The sequence below is a fragment of the Salmo salar genome, chromosome 10, assembly GCF_965601325.2.
Source record: "Salmo salar chromosome 10, fSalSal1, whole genome shotgun sequence".
Lineage (NCBI taxonomy): Eukaryota > Metazoa > Chordata > Actinopteri > Salmoniformes > Salmonidae > Salmo > Salmo salar.
Genome location: NC_138300.1, coordinates 27,442,119 through 27,469,593, shown reverse-complemented (window position 1 = coordinate 27,469,593; position 27,475 = coordinate 27,442,119). Strand labels below are relative to the sequence as shown.

The following is a 27,475-nucleotide window of genomic DNA, read 5'->3' as shown; positions in this document are numbered from 1 at the left end:
TAGCAATGTCTTATGATGGAGCGCGCGACAAATTTCCTGAAGTGATGTAGACCAGGCCAGAGTAGCAGAGGGCAGAATAGAAACCCTCCCTCAATTCCACTTTAAATTTGTTTAAATACTTATACTTGGAGGGAAAACTGTCAACCAATCCAAAGTAAAGGACCAAAGAAAAATAATGTATGCTTTTGTGAGGTTCTTGGAAGACGATATGTGCTACGCTTTACCTGCTTCAAATGTGAAAGATTTTAGACCTCTGCACAAAACAGATTTTGATAATCAGGTGTATCTGGTTCTCAGAACAGAAGAGAATGGTGCAGGCCAGCCGGGCAAAGCACAGATTCTTGCCCTTGCAGGTAAGTTAGCTTCATGATCTCTTTGTTTTACTGTTTATGCATTGAAATAGTTAAAATGTTTGAAGTGAGCCATATCAGAGAAGAAGATAACACACGGTCTTCTGTTAAAAACACTAACTTAGCTAGCTAGCTAGCAAGCTAGCATTGTTCTCGCAATGATGCTATTGCTAACGTTACCTAGCTTGCAAGTTTACAGATATATTTGCTCTCATCACATATTTACATATGAAAGCTACAGAGTTCTTGCTGACATTGTTTTTAGCTAACGTGGCTAGCTATCTAAACTAGCTAATGTATAGCTAGTTATGTGACATCAACGTTAGCTTGTTTGCTAATGTTAGCTGAGCCAGCCACTCACATCCAGTTTGCTTACTAACATTGGATACGTTAGCTAGCAATACACAACACTTCGATACGGTAGTTTGCTAGCTACATGATGTGATGACTGTCACTGTCAGTCGACCTTTGATAGCTAGCTCGGACAACGTAAAGCCAGCTGCAAGCAAGTTGGCTAGCAATCAATATGTATCCACCACGTCACCGGTTATACGTTTTGTTCATGCGTTCACACTTGCATCGTGTAACAGAGCAGCCACAAGTAGCTAGCTAAGCTTTGCACCATCCATAACTATGGTATTTAGCACGATTATTAATAATCCTCGTGTCTGAACAGTCCCTGGGATTAAATATCTGAATGATCTCAGGTCCCTGGCTAATGTCAGTTGAGTGTGCATTAGTTAGGTTTGTTGTTGTTTGAGATTATCATAGTGTTGCTCGCTAACCCAACAAGATCTCTCTCACAGCAGAATTAGACGTATGACATTATATAAACGTACAAAAAAAATCGAAGTTGCTTTAAACGTCACATTTCGAAGTGTTATTGTTGCTCTAGCTTTCCATTTATCCAATCTTAAAATGTAGAAGTTAAGGGTAGGTTTAGGCACTCATTCCGAATGTTTGAGGTTTGGGATAGGATTCAAACGGAAAATAAAAACCAGTGTAAGAAAAAAAAAAAAAAAAACTGTCCACGACTGTGATCGAACATGCGACCTGGCTCACTTTTTTAAGACATTTCTCAACGTCCTCAGGTCATGGATAGACGTCCAATTTCTATGTCAATCTTGAACGACCTGGCTGAGCTAACCGTATGACTCTCTCGGTTCATACTGGATAGCTAGTTATTAGCTAGGTATGGAGCGAGATAGCAGCCAAAAGGTTGAACATGCGTATCGTAAGGAAATCCATATGTAAATTGTTACGATCGTAAACCGATGTCAAAGCTGACTTGCATACCTATATAACGTAGGTACATGATGTAATGACACCATGTAAAATTTTGCGCTACACGTGCAACACAGCATTCCTAACCTAGCCCACAATGTCTGCTGTGTGGATCGAGCAGTCAACAAGTTGAGCAGTCATTTGAATGAGTAAGAACATTTCAGGGAGACAACTCAAAGGCGAAATCCATTAACGCCAAGATAATGGAATTAATTTCCCTTGATAATCAACCGTTCTCTGTCGTGGGTGATGTTGGCTTTCACGACTGGTCGAACACCGGTACACACTACCAAGTGCGCTATTTTTCAGATGTTGCCCTACCGGAGTTACACAGTAATAGCGTCACTGCTATTAGCTTCACAACATACTATGGATCGCTGTTGTGTCTTTGCATGTCTAAAAAGGCACACGTCAAATAATACTATTTGACAATAACACTATTTGGTGCGTTAAATAAGCTTTTAATTTGACACGTCAAATAACACAGTTCTATTATAGAATGTTGTGTGTTCTGAATTTGCACGTGCAAACCAAGCCGACAACGTGGCCGTGTGGTGCCAGGACAACAACCTCTCCCTCGACGTGATCAAGACACAGGAGATGATTGTGAACTACAGAAAAGAGGCCCGAGCACATTTTGTTTTCGAGATGATAGTTTCTGGATTCAACCATATTAATAACCTAAGGATCGTATTTCTGTGTGTTATGTTATAATTAAGTCTATGATTTGATAGAGCAGTCAGACTGAGCAGTGGTAGGCAGCAGCAGGCTCGTAAGCATTCATTCAAACAGCACTTTGGTGCGTTTTGCCAGCAGCTCTTCGCTGTGCTTCAAGCATTGCGCTGTTTATGACTTCAAGCCTATCAACTCCCAAGATTAGGCTGGTGTAACCGATGTGAAATGGCTAGCTAGTTAGCGGGGTGCGTGCTAATAGCGTTTCAAACGTCACTCGCTCTGAGACTTGTAGTTGTTCCCCTTGCTCTGCATGGGTAACGCTGCTTCGAGGGTGGCTGTTGTCGATGTGTTCCTGGTTCGAACCCAGGTAGGAGCGAGGAGAGGGACGGAAGCTATACTGTTACACTGGCAATACTAAAGTGCCTATAAGAACATCCAATAGTCAAAGGTATATGAAATACAAATCGTATAGAGAGAAATATTCCTAAAGTAACTACAACCAAAAACTTCTTACCTGGGAATATTGAAGACTCATGTTAAAAGGAGCCACCAGCTTTCATATGTTCTCATGTTCTGAGCAAGGAACTTAAACATTAGCTTTTTTACATGGCACATATTGCACTTTTACTTTCTTCTCCAACACTTTGTTTTTGCATTATTTAAACCAAATTGAACATGTTTCATTATTTAATTGAGGCTAAATCGATTTTATTGATGTATTATATTAAGTTAAAATAAGTGTTCATTCAGTATTGTTGAAATTGTCATTATTACAAATAAATGGTTTTAAAATCGGCCGATTAATCCGTATCGGCTTTTTTTGGGATCCTCCAATAATCGGTATCGGCGTTGAAAAATCATAATCGGTCGACCTCTAGTACAAACCCTAACTTACGACTATGAATGACCATTTAGACATTCAATTCTTACTTTACGTCTCCCGTTACTTGGTTACAGATCGTTTTTATACTTGCAAACTTTTGTCAGTAGTGGAGCATCTCCAAAGGACATGAACCGAATGTAGCTTGTCAAAGTTAGATAGTCAATCAAGCAACTCTAGCCCAGATGTTAGTTGCTTTGCAGCTTCTGGTTTCATTTCCAAAATAAAAGTAGAGCTTGTTTTAGAACTGCATTCGATAATGACGTTATACCAGTAGATGGCGTAGTATAGGCTTGGGCCTTCAGCATATTATCTGTTTACCCTATCAGCCACAGCAAGTGCTTCAACTATTTTGGTTAAAATGTATTTAAATGCTATATTTAGAGGCCTGTGAGTTAGGGTCTCTTTTTAATGGGAGCCCTATAATAAAAAGTTATAAAACACAGAGTTCTAAAATTATTCTGCAAGACACCAGTACCCAAGATGATAGCTTAAATTGCAATGCCTACAAGTTGAAGAACATTTTTTGGGGGGGGGTTAGGCCTAAATTAAACATTTAAAATTTTGAAGTGATAGGCTGAAGACATAATTTTGAATACGTACATTTGTTTATTGAAATCCATATGTAAGACTGTTCTATTTTCTTTAATTTAGTTCCTATTGCAACTCAGATAAATGATAGTATGGATGACATACTTACTGAACTGAATGAAGGATTCATTGGGGGGGGGGGGGTGATGAGAGAGCGCTACTGCTATTGGCTGAGTCGCGAGAGGAGAGGAGAGGCAGCAGCACTCACGCACGTCCCGACAACTTTTTACCAGTTGTAGGTAGGCTATTTAGATTGTGGTTATTGAGACGCCTCTTTCGAACCCCTTTTCCATAAAACATGTTAACGCTACAACTGAGACGAAGCACTGGAAAACGATTTTGGGCGCACTAGAGTGCATTACATGAATTCGCTCGGAGGTGGTTTAAACTGCATTCTAATGTTGACTTTGCTTAAAGAAAATACCTTATTTAAGTATTCAGAGCCTTTGCTATGAGACTCAAAATTGAGCTTAGGTGCATCCTGTTTACATTGATCATCCTTGAGATGTTTCTACAACTTGGAGTCTACCTGTGGTAAATTTAATTGATTGGACATGATTTGGAAAGGAACACACCTGTCTATATAAGGTTGCACAATTGACAGTGCATGTCTGAACAATAACTAAGCCGAGAAGTGGAAGGAATTGTCCTTAGTGCTTCGAGACAGGATTGTGTCTAGGCACAGATCTGGGGAAGGGTACCAAAAAATGTGTGCAACATTGAAGGTCCCCAAGAACACAGTGGCCTCCATCATTCTTAAATAGAAGAAGTTTGGAACCACCAAGACTCTTCCTAGAGCTGGCCAAACTGAGCAGTCGGGGGAGAAAGGCCTTAGTCAGGGAGGTGACCAAGAACCCTATGGTCGCTCTGACAGAGCTCCAGAGTATCCTCTGTGGAGATGGGAGAACCTTCCAGAAGGACAACCATCTCTGCAACACCAATCAGGCCTTTATGGTAGAGTGGCTAGACGAATGCCATTCCTCAGTAAAAGGCACATGACAGCCCGCTTGGAGTTTGCCAAAAGGCACCTAAAGGACTCTGAACATGAGAAACAATGGCTTGAATGCCAAGTGTCACATCTGGAGGAAACCTGGCACCATCCCTACGGTGAAGCATGGTGGTGGAAGCATCATGCTGTGGGGATGGTTTTCAGCGGTAGGGACAGGAAGACTAGTCAGGATCGAGGGAAAGATAAACGGAGCAAAGTACAGAGAGAACCTTGATGAAAACCTGCTCAGGACCTCAGACTGGGGCGAAGGTTCACCTTCCAACAGAACAACGACACTAAGCACACAGCCAAGACAATGCAAGAGCAGCTTCAGGACAAGTCTCTGAATGTCCTTGAGTGAACCAGCCAGAGCCCGGACTTAAACCCAATTTAACATCTCTGGAGATACCTGAAAATAGCTGTGCAGCGAGGCTCCCCATCCAACCTGACAGGGCTTGAGAGGATCTGCAGAGAAGAATGGGAGAAACTCCCCAAATACAGGTGTATCAAGATTGTTGCGTCATACCCAAGAATACTCGAGGCTGTAATCGCTGCCAAAGGTGCGTCAACAAAGTACTGAGTAAAGGGTCTGAATACTTATGTAAATGTCATTTTACGTTTTTTATACATTTGCAAAAAAATGTGAACACCTGTTTTTGCTTTGTCATTATGGGGTAATGTGTGTAGATTGAAGGGGGAAAAAGCACTAATCAATTTTAGAATAAGGCTCTGACGTAACAATGTTGTAAAACTCAAGGGGTCTGAATACTTTCCGAATGCACTGTACCATACCCCAATGTGCCTTATTGCTTAATCATAGCAGTCAACGAACTAAATCGACATCCATTGATGGAAAAATGATCTGCCGAGCTTAATAAGGGTAAATTATTTCTACTCTTGCTACATATTCAAATTCCTTTTATTACGTCGTCATAGCTCGCAATAATTATGTTTAGGTAAACCTAATTTTGCTTCAAACGTCATTACAAGTTACTACGATATTCCTTAGTTGGCTCGATAATGTTATGGAAAAAGGGTTTATTGTATAAATATTGGAACTCCTTATCTTGCTGTGAAAAAATAATTGGCCTAGATTTTAGGCCTTTTGGGTGGGTTTTGAGTGGTCATTGGACTTGAAATTGTAGCTAGACCTGGCAACCTTTGGAGTAATAGAGAATGGACACTTTTAACTTGAAAATGTGCAGGATACCTCTTTCCGTGTTCCCTGGCTTCCGTTTATTTTAGACTGTGTTATGCTTGTTCATGTAGCAATCCTCATAGGCCGTTTGGTGTATGTTTTTTTTTGTTTGTTGGCGAGACGAAACTACCAAAACTCTTAACGGTTTTATTGTACGTCAGAATTGCAGCACAGGATGCGTTCAAGCCTAAAACCTTTGTAATCGTAACGTTTGCATGTTCAAGATGAAATTTTACATTTTATGTTTCACGCATGGCTTTTCTTACGATTCTAACAATTTACGTATGGATTTTCTCACGATCCTAATGATACGTATGTTCAACCTTTTGGCAGGTATCTTGTTCCGTAGCTAGAAAACACACACTTATGTGAAGTTGTCCTCAATAAGGAGTAGCCACAATAGTGGAATTTGCGATCACCTTAAAAATGAAAGTTACTAATTGAAAGCGTTGCGAATGTATTCAAAAAGTGGAATCATGCCATAGTTGGACTAGATAATGTTGGATTGTTATATCAATTCTACAAAAGACAGTAATTAGTTCATTTAAAAAGGTAGTTGGGAAAAGAGAACTTTCTAAATCCAGATATAAAATGTTTTTTATGAAGCTGTTTTCTATCGAATGTGTTGCACTAATGTATTTTCTGTGAAGGAAAACTATAGTTGCATGCCTCTGATCACTCTATTGAAGCAAAAAAAAACACTGTTCACTTTCAGTATGAAACGCAGGTGAAATGGTTTAAACAGATTTAAACATTTTTGTCTGCATTTTGAAAATGCAGATTTCTGAACTCTTAACGAAACCCCTGACTGAATGTATTGGACTTCAGAATTGTATTGGGGGGCATACTTACACTGCATGACTAAAAGTATATGTGGACACCTGCTCATTGAACATTTCATTCCAAAATCATGGTCATTAATATGGAGTTGGTCCCCCCCCCCCCCCCCCCCCCCCCTTGCTGCTATAACAGCCTCCACTCTTCTGGGAAGGCCTTTCACCAGATGTTGGAACATTGCTGCGGGGACTTGCTTCCATTCAGCCACAAGCATTAGTGAGGTCCGGCACTGATGTTGGGCGATTAGACCTGGCTCGCAGTCGACGTTCCAATTCATCCCAAAGGTGTTCGATGGGCTTGACGTCAGGGCTCTGTGCAGGCCAGTCAAGTTCTTCCACACCGATCTCGACAAACCTTTTCTGTATGGACCTCGCTTTGTGCACGGGGGCATTGTCATGCTGAAACAGGAAAGGGCCTTCACACAGAATTGTATGCAATGTCATTGTATGCTGTAGCATTAAGATTTCCATTCACTGGAACTAAGGGGAACTAGCGCCAAAAAATTATTCTTCCTCCACCAAACTTTACAGTTGGCATTATACATTGGGGCAGGTAGCATTCTCCTGGGATCCGTCAAACCCAAATTCGTCCGTTGGACTGCCAGATGGTTTTTAACAAAGAGTTCAGAAAGAACTAATCAATGAGACCAAAACCCATGTCTTCATCACACTCCTCAGACTCCTCCATATTGTCCTCCTTCAACAAGGAATGTGCAGTTTCAACAGGCTTTTCAATTGCGATGTCGCCGAAGACCCATCTGCTTGCCACGGCCCGCTAGCTTTCTGAATCACCGTGTCTCCAGCTCGCCTAGCGTAGTAGTGACTACCGAACGGCTCCCTGACTCACCTATTGCTGCTCATTGGACCCTATGATCACTTGGGTACACATGACTCTACCTAATGTCCTCAGCCCCCACCTGTGCCCTGGACACCATATGGGAATTGATTTTCCCCCCCCATCTATCTTCAGAGTTCGTACTGTTAGGTGACATAAACTGGGATATGCTTAACACCCCTGCCGTCCTACAATCTAAGCTAGATGCCCTCAGTCTCACACACATTATCAAGGAACCTACCAGATACAACCCTGAATCCGTAACCATGGGCACCCTCATAGATATCATCCTGACCAACTTGCCCCCTAAATACACCTCTGATGTCTTCAACCAGAATCTCAGCGATCACTGCCTCATTGCCTGTGTCCATAATGGGTCTGCGGTCAAACTACCACCCCTCATCACTATCAAACGCTCGCTTAAACACTTCAGCGAGCCAGCGTTTCTAATCGACCTGGCCCGGGTATCCTGGAAGGATATTGACCTATTCTGTCAGTGTGGCTTAGTTGGTAGAGCATGGTGTTGTGGGTTCGATTCCCACGGGGGACCAGTACGGAGAAAAAATTTATGAAATGTATGCACTCAAAAGTCGCTCTGGATAAGAGCCTCTGCTAAATGACTAAAATGTAAATGTAATGATGCCTGGTTGCTCTTTAAAAGTGCTTTCCTCACCATCCTAAATAAGCATGCCCCGTTCAAAAAATGTAGAACTAAGAACAGATATAGCTCTTGGTTCACTCCAGACTTGACTGCCCTTGACCAGCACAAAAACATCCTGTGGCGTACTGCATTAGCATCAAATAGCACCCGCGATATGCAACTTTTCAGGGAAGTTAGGAACCAGTATACACAGTCAGTTAGGAAAGCTAAAGCTAGCTTTTTCAAACAGAGATTTGCATCCTGTAGTGCTAATTCCCAAAAGTTTTGGGACACTGTAAAGTCCATGGAGAATAAGAGCACCTCCTCCCAGCTGCCCACTGCACTGAGGCTAGGAAACACTGTCACCACTGATAATTCTACGATAATTGATCATTTCAATAAGCATTTTTCTATGGCTGGCCATGCTTTCCACCTGGCTTCTCCTTCACCCAAATCCAGACAGCTGATGTTCTGAAAGAGCTGCAAAATCTGGATCCCTACAAATCAGCTGGGCTAGACAATCTAGACCCTCTCTAAAATTATCCACTGAAATTGTTGCAACCCCTATTACTTGCCTTTTCAACTTCTCTTTCGTATCGTCTGAGATCCCCAAAGATTGGAAAATCTGCTGCGGTTATACCCATTTTCACAGGGGGAGACACTCTAGACCCAAACTGTTAGACCTATATCCATCCTGCCCTGCCTTTCTAAAGTCTTCAAAAGCCAAGTTACCAAACAGATCACTGACCATTTCGAATCCCACCGTACCTTCTCCACTATGCAATCTGGTTTCCGAGCTGGTCATGGGTGAACCTCAGCCACGCTCAACGTCCTAAACGATATCGTAACCGCCATCGATAAAAGACAGTACTGTGCAGCCGTCTTCATCAACCTGGCCAAGGCTTTCGACTCTGTCAATCACCGCATTCTTATCGGCAGACTCAACAGCCTTGGTATCTCAAATTACTGCCTCAACTGGTTCACCAACTACTTCTCAGATAGAGTTCAGTGTGTCAAAACGGAGGGCCTGTTGTCCGGACCTCTGGCAGTCTCTATGGGGGTGCCACAGGGTTTAAATCTCGGGCCGACTCTTTTCTCTGTATATATCAATGATGTCGCTCTTGCTGCTGGTGAGTCTCTGATGCACCTCTATGCAGACGACACCATTCTGTAACCATCTGGCCCTTCTTCTTTGGATACTGTGTTAACAAACCTCCAAACGAGCTTCAATGCTATACAACACTCTTTCTGTGGCCTCCAACTGCTTTTAAAAGCTAGTAAAACTAAATGCATGCTCTTCAACCGATTTGCTGCCTGCACCTGCCCTCCCGACGAGCATCACTACTCTGGACGGTTCTGACTTAGAATATGTGGACAACTACAAATACCTAGGTATATGGTTAGACTGTAAACTCTCCTTCCAGACTCCCATTAAGCATCTCCAATCCAAAATTAAATCTAGAATCAGCTTCCTATTTCGCAACAAAGCATCCTTCACTCATGCTGCCAAACATACCCTCGTAAAACTGACTATCCTTCCGATCCTTGACTTCGGCGATGTCATTTATAAAATAGCCTTCAACACTCTACTCAGCAAATTGGATGCAGTCTATCACAGTGCCATCCGTTTTATCACCAAAGCCCCATATACTGCCCACCACGGCGACCTGTATGCTCTCGTTGGCTGGCCCTCACTACATATCCGTCGCCAAACCCACTGGCTCCAGGTCATCTATAAGTCTTTGCTAGGTAAAGCCCCGCCTTATCTCAGCTCACTGGTCACCATAGCAACACCCACCTGTAACACACGCTCCAGCAGGTATATTTCACTGGTCATCCCCAAAGCTAACACCTCCTTTGACCGCCTTTCCTTCCAGTTCTCTGCTGCCAATGACTGGAACGAGTTGCAAAAATCACTGAAGCTGGAGACTAGTATCTCCCTCTCTAACTTTAAGCATCAGCTGTCACAGCAGCTTACCGATCACTGTGCCTGTACATAGCCCAACTGTAAATAGCACACCCAACTACCTCATCCCCATGTCATTTTTTGTTGTTTCTCTTTTGCACCCCAGTATCTCTACTTGCACATCATCATCTGCACATCTATCACTCCAGTGTCAATGCTAAATTGTAATTATTTAGCCTCTATGGCCTATTTGTCTTACCTCCCTAATCTTACTACATTTGCACACACTGTACATATACTTTTTCTATTGTGTTTTTGACTGTACGTTTTTTTTATCCCATGTTTGTTTATCCCACTGTTTTTTTCGCACTGCTTTGCTTTATCTTGGCCAGATCGCTGTTGTAAATGAGAACTTGTTCTCAACTAGCCTACCTGGTTCAATAAAGGTAAAATAAATAAAAATATAAGTACCCTGTGCAATTCTGAAATCTAATACATCCACAGTGCGATTTAACTGATTTTCTTTATTTTTTGTCCAATTAACTTGTTTTTGTTAATGTATATAACAGTCCAAACTTGTTTAGCATTATGAAGTCCAAATATGGCATAATTCCACTATTTAACTATTTGCATCACTTTCAATTAGGGACTTTTATTTTGAAGGTGAACCTCATTCCAATATTGTGGATAATTCTTATTGTGGCTAGCTTCACATAAGTAAGTAAATCAAACTACATGCAGCTTGTTTACTGAAGATTATAGCCTTCCCTGTAGCTCAGTTGGTAGAGCATGGTGTTTGCAACACCAGGGTTGTGGGTTCGTTTCCCACGGGGGGCCAGCACAGGAAAAAAAAAATGTATATAATTGTATGATATGTATGCATTCACTACTGTAAGTCGCTGTGGATAAGAGCGTCTGCTAAATGACTAAAAATGTAAATGTAAAAAATGAAGATGGGTGAAACTCAAGTGCCAGATGGAGATCCATAAAAGGTCTTCGGGCTGGCTCATTTTATGAAGGGTGATCAGTGCCAGCTCAAAAATGCAATGCTTAAATGCCCAAATGATAAATGCATTTATATGTTCATAGCAGTGGGCGTGCAACAATGAAATTGCAATGTTAAAATGGTTAATTGAAAATTGGTAACTGTAAACAGAAATTGCAAATGGAAAGGGGCTGTTTTCATTTCCCAACTGCTCAATTTTAACATTTTTCTCTTTTAATTTTCAATGTTCATGCAAATTTCTTCCTGGATGCGTGAACCAGGAGAGCAACACGACACCACCATGCATTGGTACATACTAGCCATGTCAGGCTCTCGTTGCAATGATTTTAACTGGTGAAACCGACGGGGTTCGAACCTGGTGTCCTGTACACCAGAATAACCTATTGGCCTGCTAAGCCAAGGCCTAGGCAATTTAGATTGCCTGAACCCAGGAAAAAGTACAAAGTTAACCAAACACTAGGCTAAGTTGCTCATCACGTGCACAGTCACCGAGCCACTTCTTCCTGGTTAGTTGTCCGCATGATGAGTACCCTTGCATGATACCTGACGGGTTGCATTGGTGATAGACTGGTTTAGTTGGATAATGTGCACTTTTACCATTTTTATTTAAAATTAAGCATATCCATTTACCATTTTCAATTACCATTTTTCTATTTTCATTTTAACTTTGCAATTTAATTGTGGCATGAATCATGCGCACTGTTTTGAAAATAAAAATACATTTGTAAGTTTCACATACCAATTTAGAATCTAAGTTTTGCATTTTCAAACTGGCACTGATCACCCTCCATAATATTTGCCATAACACAACAAATTCACTCTGATTTTGAGAATCTTTTTTTCTCTAATGTAACCTTTATTTCTGTCTGAAGAGTTTGTATATTTGATTTCAGCTCACACTAAGCTCTATTTTGCAGATAACGTGGATGAGTTTGAACACAATATAATGCAAAAGAAGATGAAAATTCCTAAGATGTCGACAAGGAATATGGGATATTCAGTTGAGAACCACTTTGGGGAGGAACGACTGCCATTGAGACATAAAAAGGTAGGTGCAACAAAGCAAGGTAGTCAACTAGTCAAGGTTTTCAAACTGTTAGAGCATTTCTGTGGTTTTTGTGGTCAGTGAATTTGACCTCATGACTCTTCCCAGTGATTATAGCACATCATGTAATTTTGTCAAGCAAGCCCCCCCCCCCCCCCACCGCTATGGATATATGGACATTTACATTTTAAACATATATATATATATATATATATATACTGAACAAAAATATAAACACAAAATGTAAAGTTATGAGCTGAAGTAAAAGATCCCAGAAATGTTCCTTGTGCACAAAACGTTTATTTCTCAAAGCTTTTGTGCACAAATGTGTTTTTCCCTGTTAGTGAGTATTTCTCCTTTGCCAAAATAATCCATCCACCTGACATGTGTGGCATATCAAGAAGCTGATTAAACACAGGTGCACAGGTTACATAGATGCACCTTGTGCTGGGGACAATAAAAGGCCACTGTAAAATGTGCAGTTGTCACACTACATAATGCCAGAAGTTTTGAGGGAGCGTGCTATTGCCATGCTGACTGCAGGAATGTCCACCAGAACTGTTGCCAAATAATTGAATGTCCAATTCTCTACAATAAGCCGCCTTCAATGCCGTTTTAGAGAATTTGGCAGTATGCCCAACCGGCCTCACAACCGCAGACCACGTGTCACTACGCCAGCCCAGGACCTCCACATCCGGCTTCTTTACCTGCAGGATTTCCAGAGACCTGCCACCCAGACAGCTGATGAAACTGAGGAATAGTTCTGTCTGTAATAAAGTTATTTTGTGGGGGGAAAACTAATTCTGATTGGCTGGGCCTAGCTCCCCAGAGGCCCACGCTGATCCCCTGCCCAGTCATGTGAAATCCATAGGGGCTAATTAATTTATTTCATTTGACTAATTTCCTTATATGAACTATAACACAGTAAAATCATAATTGTTGCATTTATATTTTTGTTCTGAATATAAATATAAAGTGAAATGTATGTAATAAATTTGACTGAAAATATGACATGACACACCAGATCACTCTTATCACATGAAATGATGATGCAGGCTCCACTTCATTATTATCACATTCATAACCCTTGTTTTAAACAATGATAACCTGCATTAAATCCTATTTGATTCTACAGGCCCAGACACAGGACCATGGGCGTCCCACAGCCAACTCCTCGAAGAGCCTGGCAGCGGTGGTGGCCCGCCTGGAGAGGAACGCTGTGAGTTCCTGCATAGAGGGAGAGGATGACCTGGAGGAGGACAGGCTGGCTGAGTTGGAAGTGGGGGACTCTGGGCCTGAGAAGGAGGTAGTACCGCGGGTTCTGTATGAGGAGCTGGTCCACAGCTACAGGCAGCAGGAAGAGGAGGTGAGGAGGCTACAGCAGGAGCTGGAGAGAACCCGCAGGCAGCTGGTCCAGCAGGCCAAGAAGCTGAAGGAGTATGGCAGCCTGCTGACAGAGGTGAAGGAGCTGCGTGACTTCAACAGGAGGCTGCAGGACGTACTCCTCATGAGGCTCGGCAGCGGTGAGAGAGACACACTAACCAGTCACCTATCACTGCAGCCTGCCATGCACATCTGTTCAGGTTAAGAAAAAACTGTTTTACTAGACTAGTGTCACCCACATTGAGTTGTCTCGATTTTTTTTATCTGTAGGTTTGGGTATTGTCATTATATGCTTTTTAGCAATCAGCTGCAGAGTTGATAAGTTATGAAGTATTTGGTTGTTATCGTTAGTCTTTAGTGTGTTTATGTTGTAAATCTTAGTATTTGCTTGATACTACAGCTATTTGAGGCGGCAGGTAGCCATAGTGGTTTGTGGTTGGACTAGTAACCGAAGGGTTACAAGATCGAATCCCCGAGCTGACAAGGTTAAAATCTGTCGTTCTGGCCCTGAACAAGGTAGTTAACCCACTGTTCCTAGGCCATCATTGAAAATAAGAATTTGTTCTTAACTGACTTGCCTTGTTAAATAAAGGTAAAATATAAATGCATTTGGACTTCTAGAGAGGAAGTGGTGTAATCAGTGAGTTTGCTAAAAACTTAAATATTGAGTGTCAAGTGTATGCTTCTTCCAATGTGTAACTTCCTGATGGAGTTACACATGGCTTTGGGACTGAACTGGAATTGACTGATTATTTTTTGTATCATAAGAGACTCCGGGTTCGAGACTGCGACCAGAGCACTCGCATTTGCGACTCTTTGACTTGGCAGTGTGATACCAATTTTTAATTGGACACTAGCGTGCCAGTGAACGTTTTTTAAAGCTGGTCCTGTTAGTTTAATGTTGCTTGGTATAGGCCTACCAAAACGTTGGTACGTTTTCGATAATAGAACATAAAAAAACGTTTTGTTACTTTTGGTATTCCTGTAAAATGTCTCACGTCGTCTACTGATTGAGAGAGGATCAAGTCTGTCCGCGCAGCCTATGTCCCTTTATAGCACAACAGCACCGTGCCTGCTCCACTTACTCATTGCTAGCTGTAGTCTGTCCTGAGGAACCACTGCACTCACTGGGAGTCTAGGCTGCATCATGTTAGCTCCCACCTCATACTGCACATAAGTTAACACACTTGAATAATGCAACACGGCATGTAGAAATATTGCAAATGTTATTTACAGTTCGCAAAACTGTGCATTACAGGCTATAACACTTTACAATGCAGGAAGATACCAGTAGCTTCCAGCTTTTTAGGCTAACATTCCATGCTAAGGGGGGGTGTAACTTATTTTTTTGCTTTGGGAAGTTTAAAAAACATTTTTTTGTTAATTAGTTACAGGGGAGGGTAGTGCATTTTTTTTCCCTGGTTTACATTTTGCAGGTTTGACCATATAATTTCTTCCATCCTAGCTATATTTCCTCATCTGCTAGCATGCGCCTCCCATATATTATTTTTATTCCACAAGAACATAGAGGTATAGCTGATAGGCAGCGGCGAGGCCTGGTGCCTGATTGCGGATGGAAGAACAGTGAAGACATGAGACACGCAGCTCATAATGCTCCCCTATTGATCTCTTTTAGGGACTTTGCAGTTATCCTGCCTAGACTCCTACAACACCACAATGCAATGAATAATTGCATTACTGTTTTTGAGAGACTACACAATTCTAGTGAGATGCGCTGTCTGTTGCTATGCTCCCAGCAGGCCCAGTTATTCATCAAAGCTTAATGCTCTGCCTCGTCTCTGATCAGAGCGGCTATTCCCCTATTTTGGCAGTGTGTCAAGAAGCAGTACGGTTTGGCAGGGTCGTGTTATGGAGGACGCATAGCTCTCCACCTTCGCCTCTCCCGAGTCTGTACGGGAGTTGCAGCGATGGGACAAGACTATCTACCAATTGGATATCACGAAATTGGGGAGGAAAAAGGGGTATAAAAAATATATACAGTTGAAGTCGGAAGTTTACATACACTTTAGCCAAATACGTTTAAACTCAGTTTTTCACAATTCCTGACATTTAATCCTAGTAAAAATTCCCTGTTTTAGGTCAGTGTTCTATGGGATTGAGGTCAGGGCTTTGTGATGGCCACTCCAATACCTTGACTTTGTTGTCCTTAAGCCAATTTGCCACAACTTTGGAAGTATGCTTGGGGTCATTGTCCATTTGGAAGACCCATTTGCGACCAAGCTTTAACTTCCTGACTGATGTCTTGAGATGTTGCTTCAACATATCCACATAGTTTTCCTGCCTCATGATGCCATCTATTTTGTGAAGTGCACCAGTCCCTCCTGCAGCAAAGCACCCCCACAACATGATGCTGCCACTCCCATGCTTCACGGTTGGGATGGTGTTCTTCGGCTTACAAGCTTCCCCCTTTTACCTCCAAACATAACGATGGTCATTATGGCCAAACAGTTCTGTTTTTGTTTCATCAGACCAGAGGACATCTCTCCAAAAAGTACGATCTTTGTCCCCATGTGCAGTTGCAAACCGTAGTCTGGCTTTTTTGTGGTCGGTGGCTTCTTCCTTGCTGAGCAGCCTTTCAGGTTATGTCGATATAGGACTCGTTTTACTGTGGATATAGGTACTTTTGTACCGGTTTCCTCCAGCATCTTCACAAGGGCCTTTGCTGTTGTTCTGGGGTTGATTTGCACTTTTCGCACCAAAGTACGTTCATCTCTAGGAGACAGAACGCGTCTCCTTCCTGTGCGGTATGACGGCTGCGTGGTCCCATGGTGTTTATACTTGCGTACTATTGTTTGTACAGACGTGGTACCTTCAGGCGTTTGGAAATTGCTCCCAAGGATGAACCAGACTTGTGGAGGTCTACAATTTTTTTTCTGAGGTCTTGGCTGATTTCTTTTCATTATCCCATGATGTCAAGCAAAGAGGCACTGAGTTTGAAGGTAGGCCTTGAAATCCACCACAGGTACACCTCCAATTGACTCAAATGATGTCAATTAGCCTATCAGAAGCTTCTAAAGCCCTGACAAAATGTTCTGGAATTTTCCAAGCTGTTTAAAGGCACAGTCAATTTAATGTATGTAAACTTCTGACCCACTGGAATTGTGATACAGTGAAATAATCTGTCTGTAAACAATTGTTGGAAAAATGACTTCTGTCATGCACAAAGAAGATGTCCTAACCGATTTGCCAAAACTCTAGTTTGTGTGGTGGTTTATTTCTTTACTATCAAATGAGGAGAGACAAACTTATCACACAAGTCAGTTATACTTAAACTAAATCTTTAATAATAAGAGCTTTGCAATAGCAATGACATTCAACGATTCACCATTTCTAATGATCTGTTGAGTGGCAACACAATGGCTACTGAGATCTTTTATAGCAAAGATCCACCCCCTAGTCGACATGACAAACCACAGATATTAGGAAAAGTTCACAAAGTGAGACTTTATAAATGAGAAAGGAGTATCCCGTAGCCAGATGGCATTCACTATAAATTATCGTTCAGTTTGGCCCCTAAAACGAGGTTGCTATCTTGTTCCTGTTACTCCTAGCACGAAAACACCTACTCATCCAATGGCATAAATCAATTGTCAACTCCAGACACTACCACACACATCCCCCAAGGCCAAAGGAGGGAGTGACTGGCACACAAACATTGTGGAAACCAGTAATTGGTTCCCCATTAATCACACCATCCCTTCACATGGTTTAACAGATACATTCACAAATGAAGACAATGTTCACTCCTGTCCTCTTCCCTTTCTGATATTCTGCATAGCACCAGGGACATGTGAAAGACAAGCCTGACCTCTCCCCTCTCTGGGCCCCAGGTGACTGAGCCCCAGCTGAGGGAAGAAGTGCAACTGCCAACACCAGAGTCCGAAGGGATACATTCTAATAACAAGTATATCACATAAGCATATTATGCAAATAAGACATCTTCATTATCTATGTTACACAACTAATTCTGATTCATCCGCCACATTTGTTAACAAGAAATTTTTGGAGTGGTTGGAAAATTAGTTTTAATGACTCCAACCTAAGTGTAGGTAAACTTCCGACTTCAACTGTATCTGTGAGAATATCCAAGGGGCTTTTATATAATGCTAAATTAATAATAATCGCTTTGTTTAAAGAATAAGGTTTTGGAGATTTTGTTTTCAAATAAGGTAACATGAATGAGGAAAAAGGCCATTCTTGAACATGGGGTGGACATTGTTACTAATTTGTAAATAAAGCTAGTTTGTTATTCAGAATAATTTATTTCTGTTTTTAGAGGGAGAGAAACCAAAAACCTATAGTCATCTCATGGGTCTCCCAGTCGAGGCCGGCACGGTATTGAACCAGCTTCTGTAGCAACACAGCTTGACTGCAATGCAGTGGATGGAAAAATGGAAGGGAAACATTGTTTTTCATCTGTAGCCCCATGAAGTCAGCCAAAAGAAGCCCCATAACTCAATGCATGCACACACTCCTATTGAATATGCATCCACCTGTATTGTGAATAGGCCTAGGCTACATTTTTATTTAATCAGTTTATCAATAGAGATGAACCATTCAAATAAATGATTACCATTATGTGGTAAAAACAAAGTCAAATTGATTGTATAATTGATTGTATAAACGGACACAGGTCAGGTCATTATCTGTGCGCAGCTGTGAAATATTGGTGCGACCAAAATCGTGCTGGTGCCATCAACTGAAAAAGTAGGTGCCACCAGTGGAGAAAGTTAGTCTAGAACCCTGAGACTACTGTAGTGTAGAAGTGCAGCCCTCAAGCCAATTCCATGGCCAGCTCCATGTGTTTTCCATTGGTGCCCCTGGAGTGTGATATGGGAGCCAGGTGGTGTAATGGACAGGCTAAAGCCTTGCTGCAGGCGCCGGTCCAAAGCTAAGACTACAACTCCCTAACCACATGCTGTTGTGGATGAGTCAAGGCCTCTGTCAGTGTTCTAGGCTTGTTGTCACCTGAGAGACTAACAACACTATACAATGTGCCTAGAGATATGCATCTCAACATTACTTTTGATTTTGCACCTTATATAGAGCCTATGCATGACAATGGCACTCAGACAATCAAAGCGGAGGTGGTGGAAGCCGTCATTGAGCCACATGAAGTGTGCAGAGAAGAGGCCAATACCAGCTCCAGCCACTCTCCCTCCCCAAGAACAGTCTACACTTGTAATGATGGCAAGGTGAGTGTCACCGACCCTGGTCTCACCCCCTTTCTTCCTTCCTCGCTGTGGTTGCTTTGATGGGTTGGAAGCATTCTATTTTCCCTTACACATGAACTTGCATTGCACAAGCGTTCACCTCTCCTTGAGGGTAAACAAGGCTGAGATGATTGTCTGTATAGCTTAGACATCAGTACTGTTTATTGCCCTGATAGTGGTTGCAGGGCTATACACGTAGTAATTCTGCCTGCTTCACATGACAGGGGGGGAATTTGTGTTACAAGCAAAGAGCCTCTCAGTTCAAGCGTGAAGAACAAAAGCAAATTAGAACTCTCACACATTGCCCGCTATTAATTATTTCTACCAGGGGAATTGAAGTGACTGACAGGTAGCCCTAGAAAGAAAAAAGAGGAAGGGCTCCTCTAAGTTAAGAGCAGTGAAAAGCTTGTCTGCTGGCAAGGGGCCTAAAGCACATTAGCTGCAAAGGGAAAAGCCTTTGGATGCCAGCCTAAAGACTTCTCAGTGATAAAGGCAGGACGGCACACATGGCGCTCTCTGCATTCACTCACCTTTAACTCAGGGCAGGCCTGTCTCTGTGGTTCTATGCCAGTATAAATACTCATTGCAAGTCATCCACGCTGGAAACTATTGCCTCTTACTTATTAATGTAGCTGCTGAAACATGGCTCTTTGATTTCTAATTTGGGCTGAATAGTTGTGGGATGGGTTGCTTTGCTGCTGTTGGTTATAGTCCAGTGTGGTCACAGGTCTGAGTGTAGGTGACCCTCACTACATATCTGTGCTGTGTTGCTGCAGGTGCACCTGGGCGGGGGCATCTGGGTGCAGGAAGAGAAGTGGCACCAGCTACAGCGGACACAGGGAGACTCCAAGTTCACCAAGAACCTGGCCGTCATGATCTGGGGCACTGAGACCCTCAAGAACAGGAGTGTCACTGGCGTGGCCACCAAAAAGAAGAAAGATGCCCTTCCCAAGCCCCCACTCTCCCCAAGCAAGCTGAAAATAGTCAGAGGTAGAACTGTGTAGGCCTGCTTTCAGATGTTTAGGCACTGTTTGCAACTCACAAAGTTTGGAATATCGCTTCATTTTTGGGGATGAATAATGCACTCTTATTTCCTTTTTTCCAGAGTGTCTGTATGACAGAGTGTCTCAAGAAACAGCAGACAGCGCAGAGATCACACAAAGATTGTCCAAAGTGAACAAATACATTTGTGAAAAAATTATGGATATCAACAAATCCATCAAGAACGAGGAGAGGCGGGAATCGAAGCTGCTCATTAGACAAACTGTCAAGAAGGAGAATTTTACCTATGATGGCATGTAGTGTCGTAAAGTTGTCACCATACTGTACCTCTCATTTTCTGGTGGGTAGGATCATGTGTGCCAGCACTAGAGATTTTCAGTGAGGGCCCAAGGCCCTAAACAATCCATCAGCTGTAAGACAGCTTTACCTGCCTGTCAATGCCGTGAGTGGTTGAGCGCTTTGGTATGAGTCATATGAACTGGTGTGAGTATTTTTATAAGCTTTAAGTAGGACTTTCTTGGACTGCACTGTGGGTTAAGGGCTTGTAAGTAAGCATTTCACAGTAAGGTATACATGTTGTATTTAGCGCATGTGACAAAGTTTGATTTGGCTGGGTGGACCTGGATTTTAGAGATGTTTTTGTGTGGAGAGATTCTTAAAGCAATCTGATTGTTAGAGAATGCAGTCGCACTCAAACCAAATGTTCTGTGTCAGAACATGACATTGAGTCCTAATATTCTCAGTGATTTCCCTTGAAAAATAAGTATTCTGGTTGTAAGAAGATATTTTGGAATAATCATGTTTGTGTGTGTGGTAGAAAGGTTAGCCATGATGAAGACCTTAGTGTTGAGGTCTCTGTGTGTGCTATTGATACTTAATGTGTTGTGGGGAGGATGTAAAGATGCACTTTTACAACAAGGTCATAATTGATCGATGCCACATTGCACAGATATTCTGTTGCCCTAGAGATTATTGCTGTGTATCTTCCATGGAAATATGGATTTCCATAGTATAGAGCACCAATGAACATTAAGAGTTTGGTTCAAAGGTTTATCATTGTTTCAGTGCGGTGCTTGTCCACATCAGACTGGCAATGGTCTTGAGAAGATAGTATGTTATTATTTTCTGGATACTTGGTTTACAGTATTTATCTATCCTATTTAAGAGATCCAACTTCAGATTTGATTTTACATACAGTTGAAGTCGGAAGTTTACATACACCTTAGCCAAATACATTTAAACTCAGATTTTCACAATTCCTGACATTTAATCCTAGTAAAAAATTCCCTGTCTTAGGTCCGTTAGGATCACCACTTTATTTTAAGGATGTGAAATGTCAGAATAATAGTAGAGTGATTTATTTCAGCTTTTATTTATTTCATCACATTCCCAGTGGGTCAGAAGTTTACATACTCAATTAGTATTTGGCAGCATTGCCTTTAAATTGTTTAACTTGGGTCAAACGTTTTGGTTAGCCTTCCACAAGCTTCCCACAATAAGTTGGGTGAATTTTGGCCCATTCCTCCTGACAGAGCTGGTGTAACTAAATCAGGTTTGTAGGCCTCCTTAAACGCACACACTTTTTCAGTTCTGCACACTCATTTTCTATAGGATTGAGGTCAGGGCTTTGTGATGGCCACTCCAATACCTTGACTTTGTTGTCCTTAAACCGTTTTGCCACAACTTGGGCGGCAGGTAGCCTAGTGGTTAGAGCATTGGACTAGTAACCGAAAGGTTACAAGATCGAATCCCCGAGCTGACAAGGTAAAAATCTGTCATTCTGCCCCTGAACAAGGCAGTTAACCTACTGTTCCTAGGCCGTCATTGAAAATAAGAATTTGTTCTTAACTGACTTGCCTAGTTTAAATAAAGGTAAAATAAAAACTTTGGAAGTATGCTTGGGTTCATTGTCCATTTGGAAGACCCATTTGCGACCAAGCTTTAACTTCCTGACTGATGTCTTGAGATGTTGCTTCAATATATCCACATAATTTTCCTGCCTCATGATGCCATCTATTTTGTGAAGTGCACCAGTCCCTCCTGCAGCAAAGCACCCCCACAACATGATGCTGCCATCCCCGTGCTTCACGGTTGGGAGGGTGTTCTTCAGCTTGCAAGCCTCCCCCTTTTTCTTCCAAACATAACGATGGTCACTATGCCAAACAGTTCTATTTTTGTTTCATCAGACCAGAGGACATTTATCCAGAAAGTACGATCTTTGTCCCCATGTGCAATTGCAAACCGAAGTCTGGCTTTTTTATGGCGGTTTTGGAGCAGTGGCTTCTTCCTTGCTGAGCGGCCTTTCAGGTTATGTCGATTACAGTACTTGTTTGACTGTGGATATAGATACTTTGGTACCTGTTTCCTCCAGCATCTTCACAAGGTCCTTTGCTGTTGTTCTGGGATTGATTTGCACTTTTTGCACTAATGTACGTTCATCTCTAGGAGACAGAACGCGTCTCCTTTTTGAGCGGTATGACGGCTGCGTGGTCCCATGGTGTTTATACTTGCGTACTATTGTTTGTACAGACGAACGTGGTACCTTCAGGCGTTTGGAAATTGCTCCCAAGGATGAACCAGACTTGTGGAGGTCTACAATGTTTTTTCTGAGGTCTTGGCTGATTTCTTTTGATTTTCCCATGATGTCAAGCAAAGAGGCACTGTGTTTGAAGGTAGGCCTTGAAATACATCCACAGGTACACCTCCAATTGACTCAAATGATGTCAATTAGCTTATCATAAACTTCTAAAGTCATGACATAATTTTCTGGAATTTTCCAACCTGTTTAAAGGCACAGTCAACGTAGTGTATGTAAACTTCTGACCCACTGGAATTGTGATACAATGAATTATAAGTGAAATGATCTTGTCTGTAAACAATTGTTGGAAAAATTACTTGTGTAATGTGCAAAGTAGATGTCCTAACCGACTTGCCAAAACTATAGTTTGTTAACAAGAAAATTGTGGAGTGGTTGAAAAATGAGTTTTAATGACTCCAACCTAAGTGTTAATGTAAACTTCCGACTTCAACTGTAAATGTCATTGTTGTAGAAGTTATCTTTATTCAAACTGTCCTGCAGGTCATTAAACTGTTTTAGAGAAAGGCCTTAGGATATGGCAATTATTGGGGACTGTGTCCTCAAGTTTTCTAGTAAGCTGTGATTGTAAAGTAAAGCTGATATAGCTTTAATAAACTGCACTTTGGTGTCTGAATGTGAGAAGTTGCCAGATACTGTGTGTGGCTGTAGGTAAAGCTGTCTGCAGCGGTCAGTGTTAGTCTTGATCCCTGTGGGCCTGGATAAAGCACACTTCCTGCTTTCTCACAGCCCTCTTCTTTGAGGCACACCACTTGGAATGAAATAAGGTATAGTGACAACTTCCAATGACATGCCATCAGAACTTTTCAAATGTCTTCTTTGTTTTTCCCCAAACGGCTTGTCTGGCTGTCTGCGATCTGGAATGAAACGCTGCAGATTGAATTCTCAACTGTGACCATGTGGCTAACTGTGAATCACCTGCAGGTCTGCCTGTCAAGCCTTTTTGTCTCCTCACTTTCTATTTTTGTTTGTCTGTCTATGCTTTTTCTTTATAGTTCTTACCATTCGGTCAACCTTTTGTTAAGCTACCATATGTGGGGATATTTTAGTGTATATAACTAGCATTTTTTTCACATCGTGAATTTTTAGTCCGACTTACACGTTACCATGTTAAATACATGTTGGGTCTTCATCTGGTTTGTTAATTGACATTGCAATTCCTTTGTTACTTGGTGATTTATTTTTGTTTGTTTATTTTCGTAATCATTGTTGGCTTTAAGCTTGATGTTGTATCCAAAATGTATATCAGGAGCATCTAAACTCAATGAAATGAAGTGTCTCTCATGTGACCTCAAGACAAACCACAACACCCTGACATATCTTAAGTTCCCCTGTTTTAAGGATTGGTCAGACTAGCAAATCAATCATTGAATGCACTTTAAATCTCTTGTGACAGATTGTCTATTTCCAAAGAAATGGATTTGTTTGCAAAATGGAAAAAAGACAACTAACAATCAATGTATTATATATTTGAGTTCTGGTTTGTTATTTGTATGAACTGAATAAGTGTGAAGAGTGGTCCTTAGTAAGCAATGCATCTGGCACTTACTGCTTTATATTCCCCAGGGTTAGCCTATTCCCTCCCACCTGCCACTCCACAGGCATTGGAATAAGCTTTAGACCTCAAACTTATGTGTAAAACAAAGATATTTTGTTTCTTAAAATCAACTTCCTTTGAGCCAGACAATATAATTCTACAGAGGAACTGCATAATAGTTGTTCAAAATGTTAAGCTAATCTTGTCTGCTGCTCTTGTCACGTTGTTTCTATTTTCCATGTTTGACAGTTATTTTTATGTGCTTTGAGTTGACCCTACTATTTAAATGATGTGATTGTTATAGACGTAGACTAGGGAGTGGGACGCTGGGAACACTGGAAGTTCTGCTGGAATGATATCCTGGTTGAATGATTGCCAAAAATAATCTACAGCCCTTTTCAGTCCACTGTTATTTTTTTCAAACAAATATTCAAATCTGAGAAATTGCGCATTCCCTTTATTTTGTGGTGCGGAGGAGTAGTTTTAAAAAAAATAATTAAAAAAATCAAGTTTTATAACCGGCCCCTCCCTCTCTGTTTGGACAGCTAATGGTTAAGGTGGGCACACCCATTTACTATACAATACATGGCCTGGCGTCACTCAGCCCTCACAGCCATTGGTCCCTTTATGGCCGGTCATGTCATGTTGCAGCTTTGCTGTTATTGACAGTAGAATCACGCTGAACCCCAGGCTGCACTAGATGCCAAGCTCTCGCTAGTGGTTAAACATTGGATCCATCTGTGTTACCAGACAGGATAATGTGTTGGAATGGCTATAGAGCAGGGAAGGGCAGTTCAGAGCCACAGGGATGGCAGACTCCATCAGCTCAGTACAAACAGATAGCATGGGGACTGACTGGGGATGGGGAATTGGGTGGGTTGACATATCAAACAAGCAAGTACTGTACTGTGCTATTTCATCTAATGTGATTCACAAATTCAAGGACCTTGGCAATGGAGATGTGCATTACGAATGGATTGTGTGCTCTTAACTGAATGTGTAACGGTGCTGGATATATTGAGTGTTGTGGATGAGTGGTAATAATAAGCCAAAGTATTGAATGCTGACGATGTAGCGGGGATTGCTGGTGAGGAAATCGGCTGGGTTTGAACTTGCACAAAAATGGCCCTTGCCAAGTTTTTAGTCCAGAGTTATCTAAGTTACCACAGAGACTGAATATATTTTGTTTGTTTTTTAAAAATTCTCCCTAATGTAGATGTCCTGCTATCATTTCTGTAGTAATCAACATGGTTCTGTCGGGTCCTTATGCACACTATGTATTACAATGCATACGTTTAAAGCTTTTAGGTTGTGTGTGTGTGTGTGTGTGTGTGAGAAACTGTTCTGCTGTGTGGACTGCGATGAATTCCTGTGACATGTTATTGTTGTTTACTCGTTTGTTTTCTGATGCCAAAACAGGGTGTGTGGTTAAACAGTGATGAAGATTGAATATTGGACTATATTGTCACCTGAACCGTTCATGAAAAGATGTTATGTCTCTGATGCTGAGGACCAGTCCAGGTTTAACCCTCCAAACTGCCCAGTGTTCCTACTACAGTACTATCACTGCCACTAGACGTAGTGACAACACTTCCTTAGGTATGCAGTGGATATGAGGTTTTACAAAAAGAAGATTCATTTGTCATATCCTCACTATGGCAGTGAGTCATGGACTGTCAGCATGTCTTACTGCACTCTCGGTCTGGCTGTCTGTCTGATTCATGAGGCCCAATGTACTCACCTCAGATAAAATGTAAAGCTTACACTAAATTAGTTTTCTTTTTTTTCTGTCTTTTAAAAAATGTATTCTTGCTCACCTTTACATGTAGCTTTCAGTTCTACAATCCATTAGCCAGGTATACTTCATCTAGCATCATCGCCCTACCTCATTGCTACTCTTGTGTCTGTGTGATGTATATATTTAAAATACTATAGGAAAATACCTTACTGGTAACTCCTTTCCACATGTATATGTAAACTCGTAACCTCAATACTACACAGTTGATATCATTATTGGGAAATCTGTTTTATAACCTGCTTACTAAAGATGCTACTGTCATGGGATGCCCAGTTGTCTCCAAATATATATTTCAAATCATTGCTATGCTGTAACTTTGATGGGTGTTTTATGTTACTTTCTGAGATTTTCACTGGTTGATGGTGCTACCAGCAAACAGATTAACTGATCTGTCTCTTACCTCAAATGGTGCTAATTTTTTCTATGTTTTTATTCTCATTAAGCTGTTTATTCAGGTTGGTGATCCCAAAATCAACGACAAGTCAAATTTCTTAATGTTTAAATCATACATTCTGGTTGTAGCAAAATCAACTCTGGTGTTTAAGTCAAGTACTTCATAATTCCTAGTTCATCTTAAAATATACTTTTAGCAGTTATCTGCATACTTAGGAATTGGACAATTTAGGCTTGCTTCAGATTTTGGCTTGCTCTCAGATCACCATTTAACCAAATACTGCTATTAGCTTGTTGCATATTGGCTCAATGGGCAGTTGTGCTAAAACCATTTTCTAACTGGACTGGGCAGTTCAATAAGAGAGATTTGGTCCTCAGTAAATGTTTGGTTATCCACAGGTCAATGCTGTGACAACACTTCTACAGACAGATTGCAATTACAGTACAAGGTTATTTCTAAGCAGTGTCTAATATTTAGCTGGAAATTCAATATTGGATTGGATGGGATTGTGAATTTATCTCTCTCAGAGAATATTAAATGTACCCCTCATTTTTTTTAATCTTGTAAAAATATTTTATAGATGGGTGTGAACTGTCCTGACAACCTCTTGTTGATATGTGACATAATTTGAAGAATGTCAAAAAATGCATCAATTTCACCTCTGAAAATTGGAATTGCAATCAATCACAAGTTTTGTTTCACTTCTTGTTGATCTTCATCATTCTTGCTACTCTTCCTGACCCCAGGAAGAGTAACTTCTGCAAAAGCTAATGGGGAACCAAATAAACAAATTCATAAAAAATATATATAAATAATTGCGAACATGCTCAATTACTGTGAACCAGAACCATAGATCTATGAACAGTATATGTACTCTGTGTATATGTACTCAATCTGTGGCTCTGCTGTAGTCATGTGGTCTTTTTAAATCCCTCTTTTCTTGGAGCCAGAGATACAGGTTTCAGGAACAGTCTAGTTTTTGAGATCGTACATATTCTTGTGTAAGGTGGTGTGCGGAGCCTAGATCTGTGAATTTGTTCTTGGGGGGGTGTCCTCATCAGTGTGTCCTCATCAGTGTGTCCTAGGGAGGGAGTGAGACCCTCACACAGTCACCGTCCCCAAAAGGTGTCATACAGAAAGAAAATGTTATAAATATACATGTCCTTGCAAATCGGTCACACCTCTGCCATGCGACCGATTTTGACGCTTAGCATAATTTTTGTGTTTGATGCAGTCCAGGTACACCTGTTCAATGTACAGATCAACAAAATAAATCCAGACTTTTATTCTACCAGAA

General features: G+C 41.4%; 2 protein-coding genes across 2 annotated transcripts in view; both read left to right on the top strand.

The window, feature by feature from the left end:
* The window catches only part of LOC106613892 (cytosolic carboxypeptidase 6), a 406,201-nt gene that overhangs the window by 284,032 nt on the left and 94,694 nt on the right, over positions 1-27,475 (top strand). The window lies entirely within an intron of this gene.
* LOC123724395 (BEN domain-containing protein 5) lies at positions 38-27,475 on the top strand. The gene is made up of 6 exons (XM_045687573.2): positions 38-353; positions 12,107-12,237; positions 13,370-13,757; positions 18,685-18,833; positions 19,628-19,841; positions 19,957-27,475. Exons 1-6 carry the CDS (start codon positions 176-178, stop codon positions 20,151-20,153), a joined length of 1,257 nt encoding a protein of 418 aa, XP_045543529.2. The 5' UTR covers positions 38-175; the 3' UTR covers positions 20,154-27,475.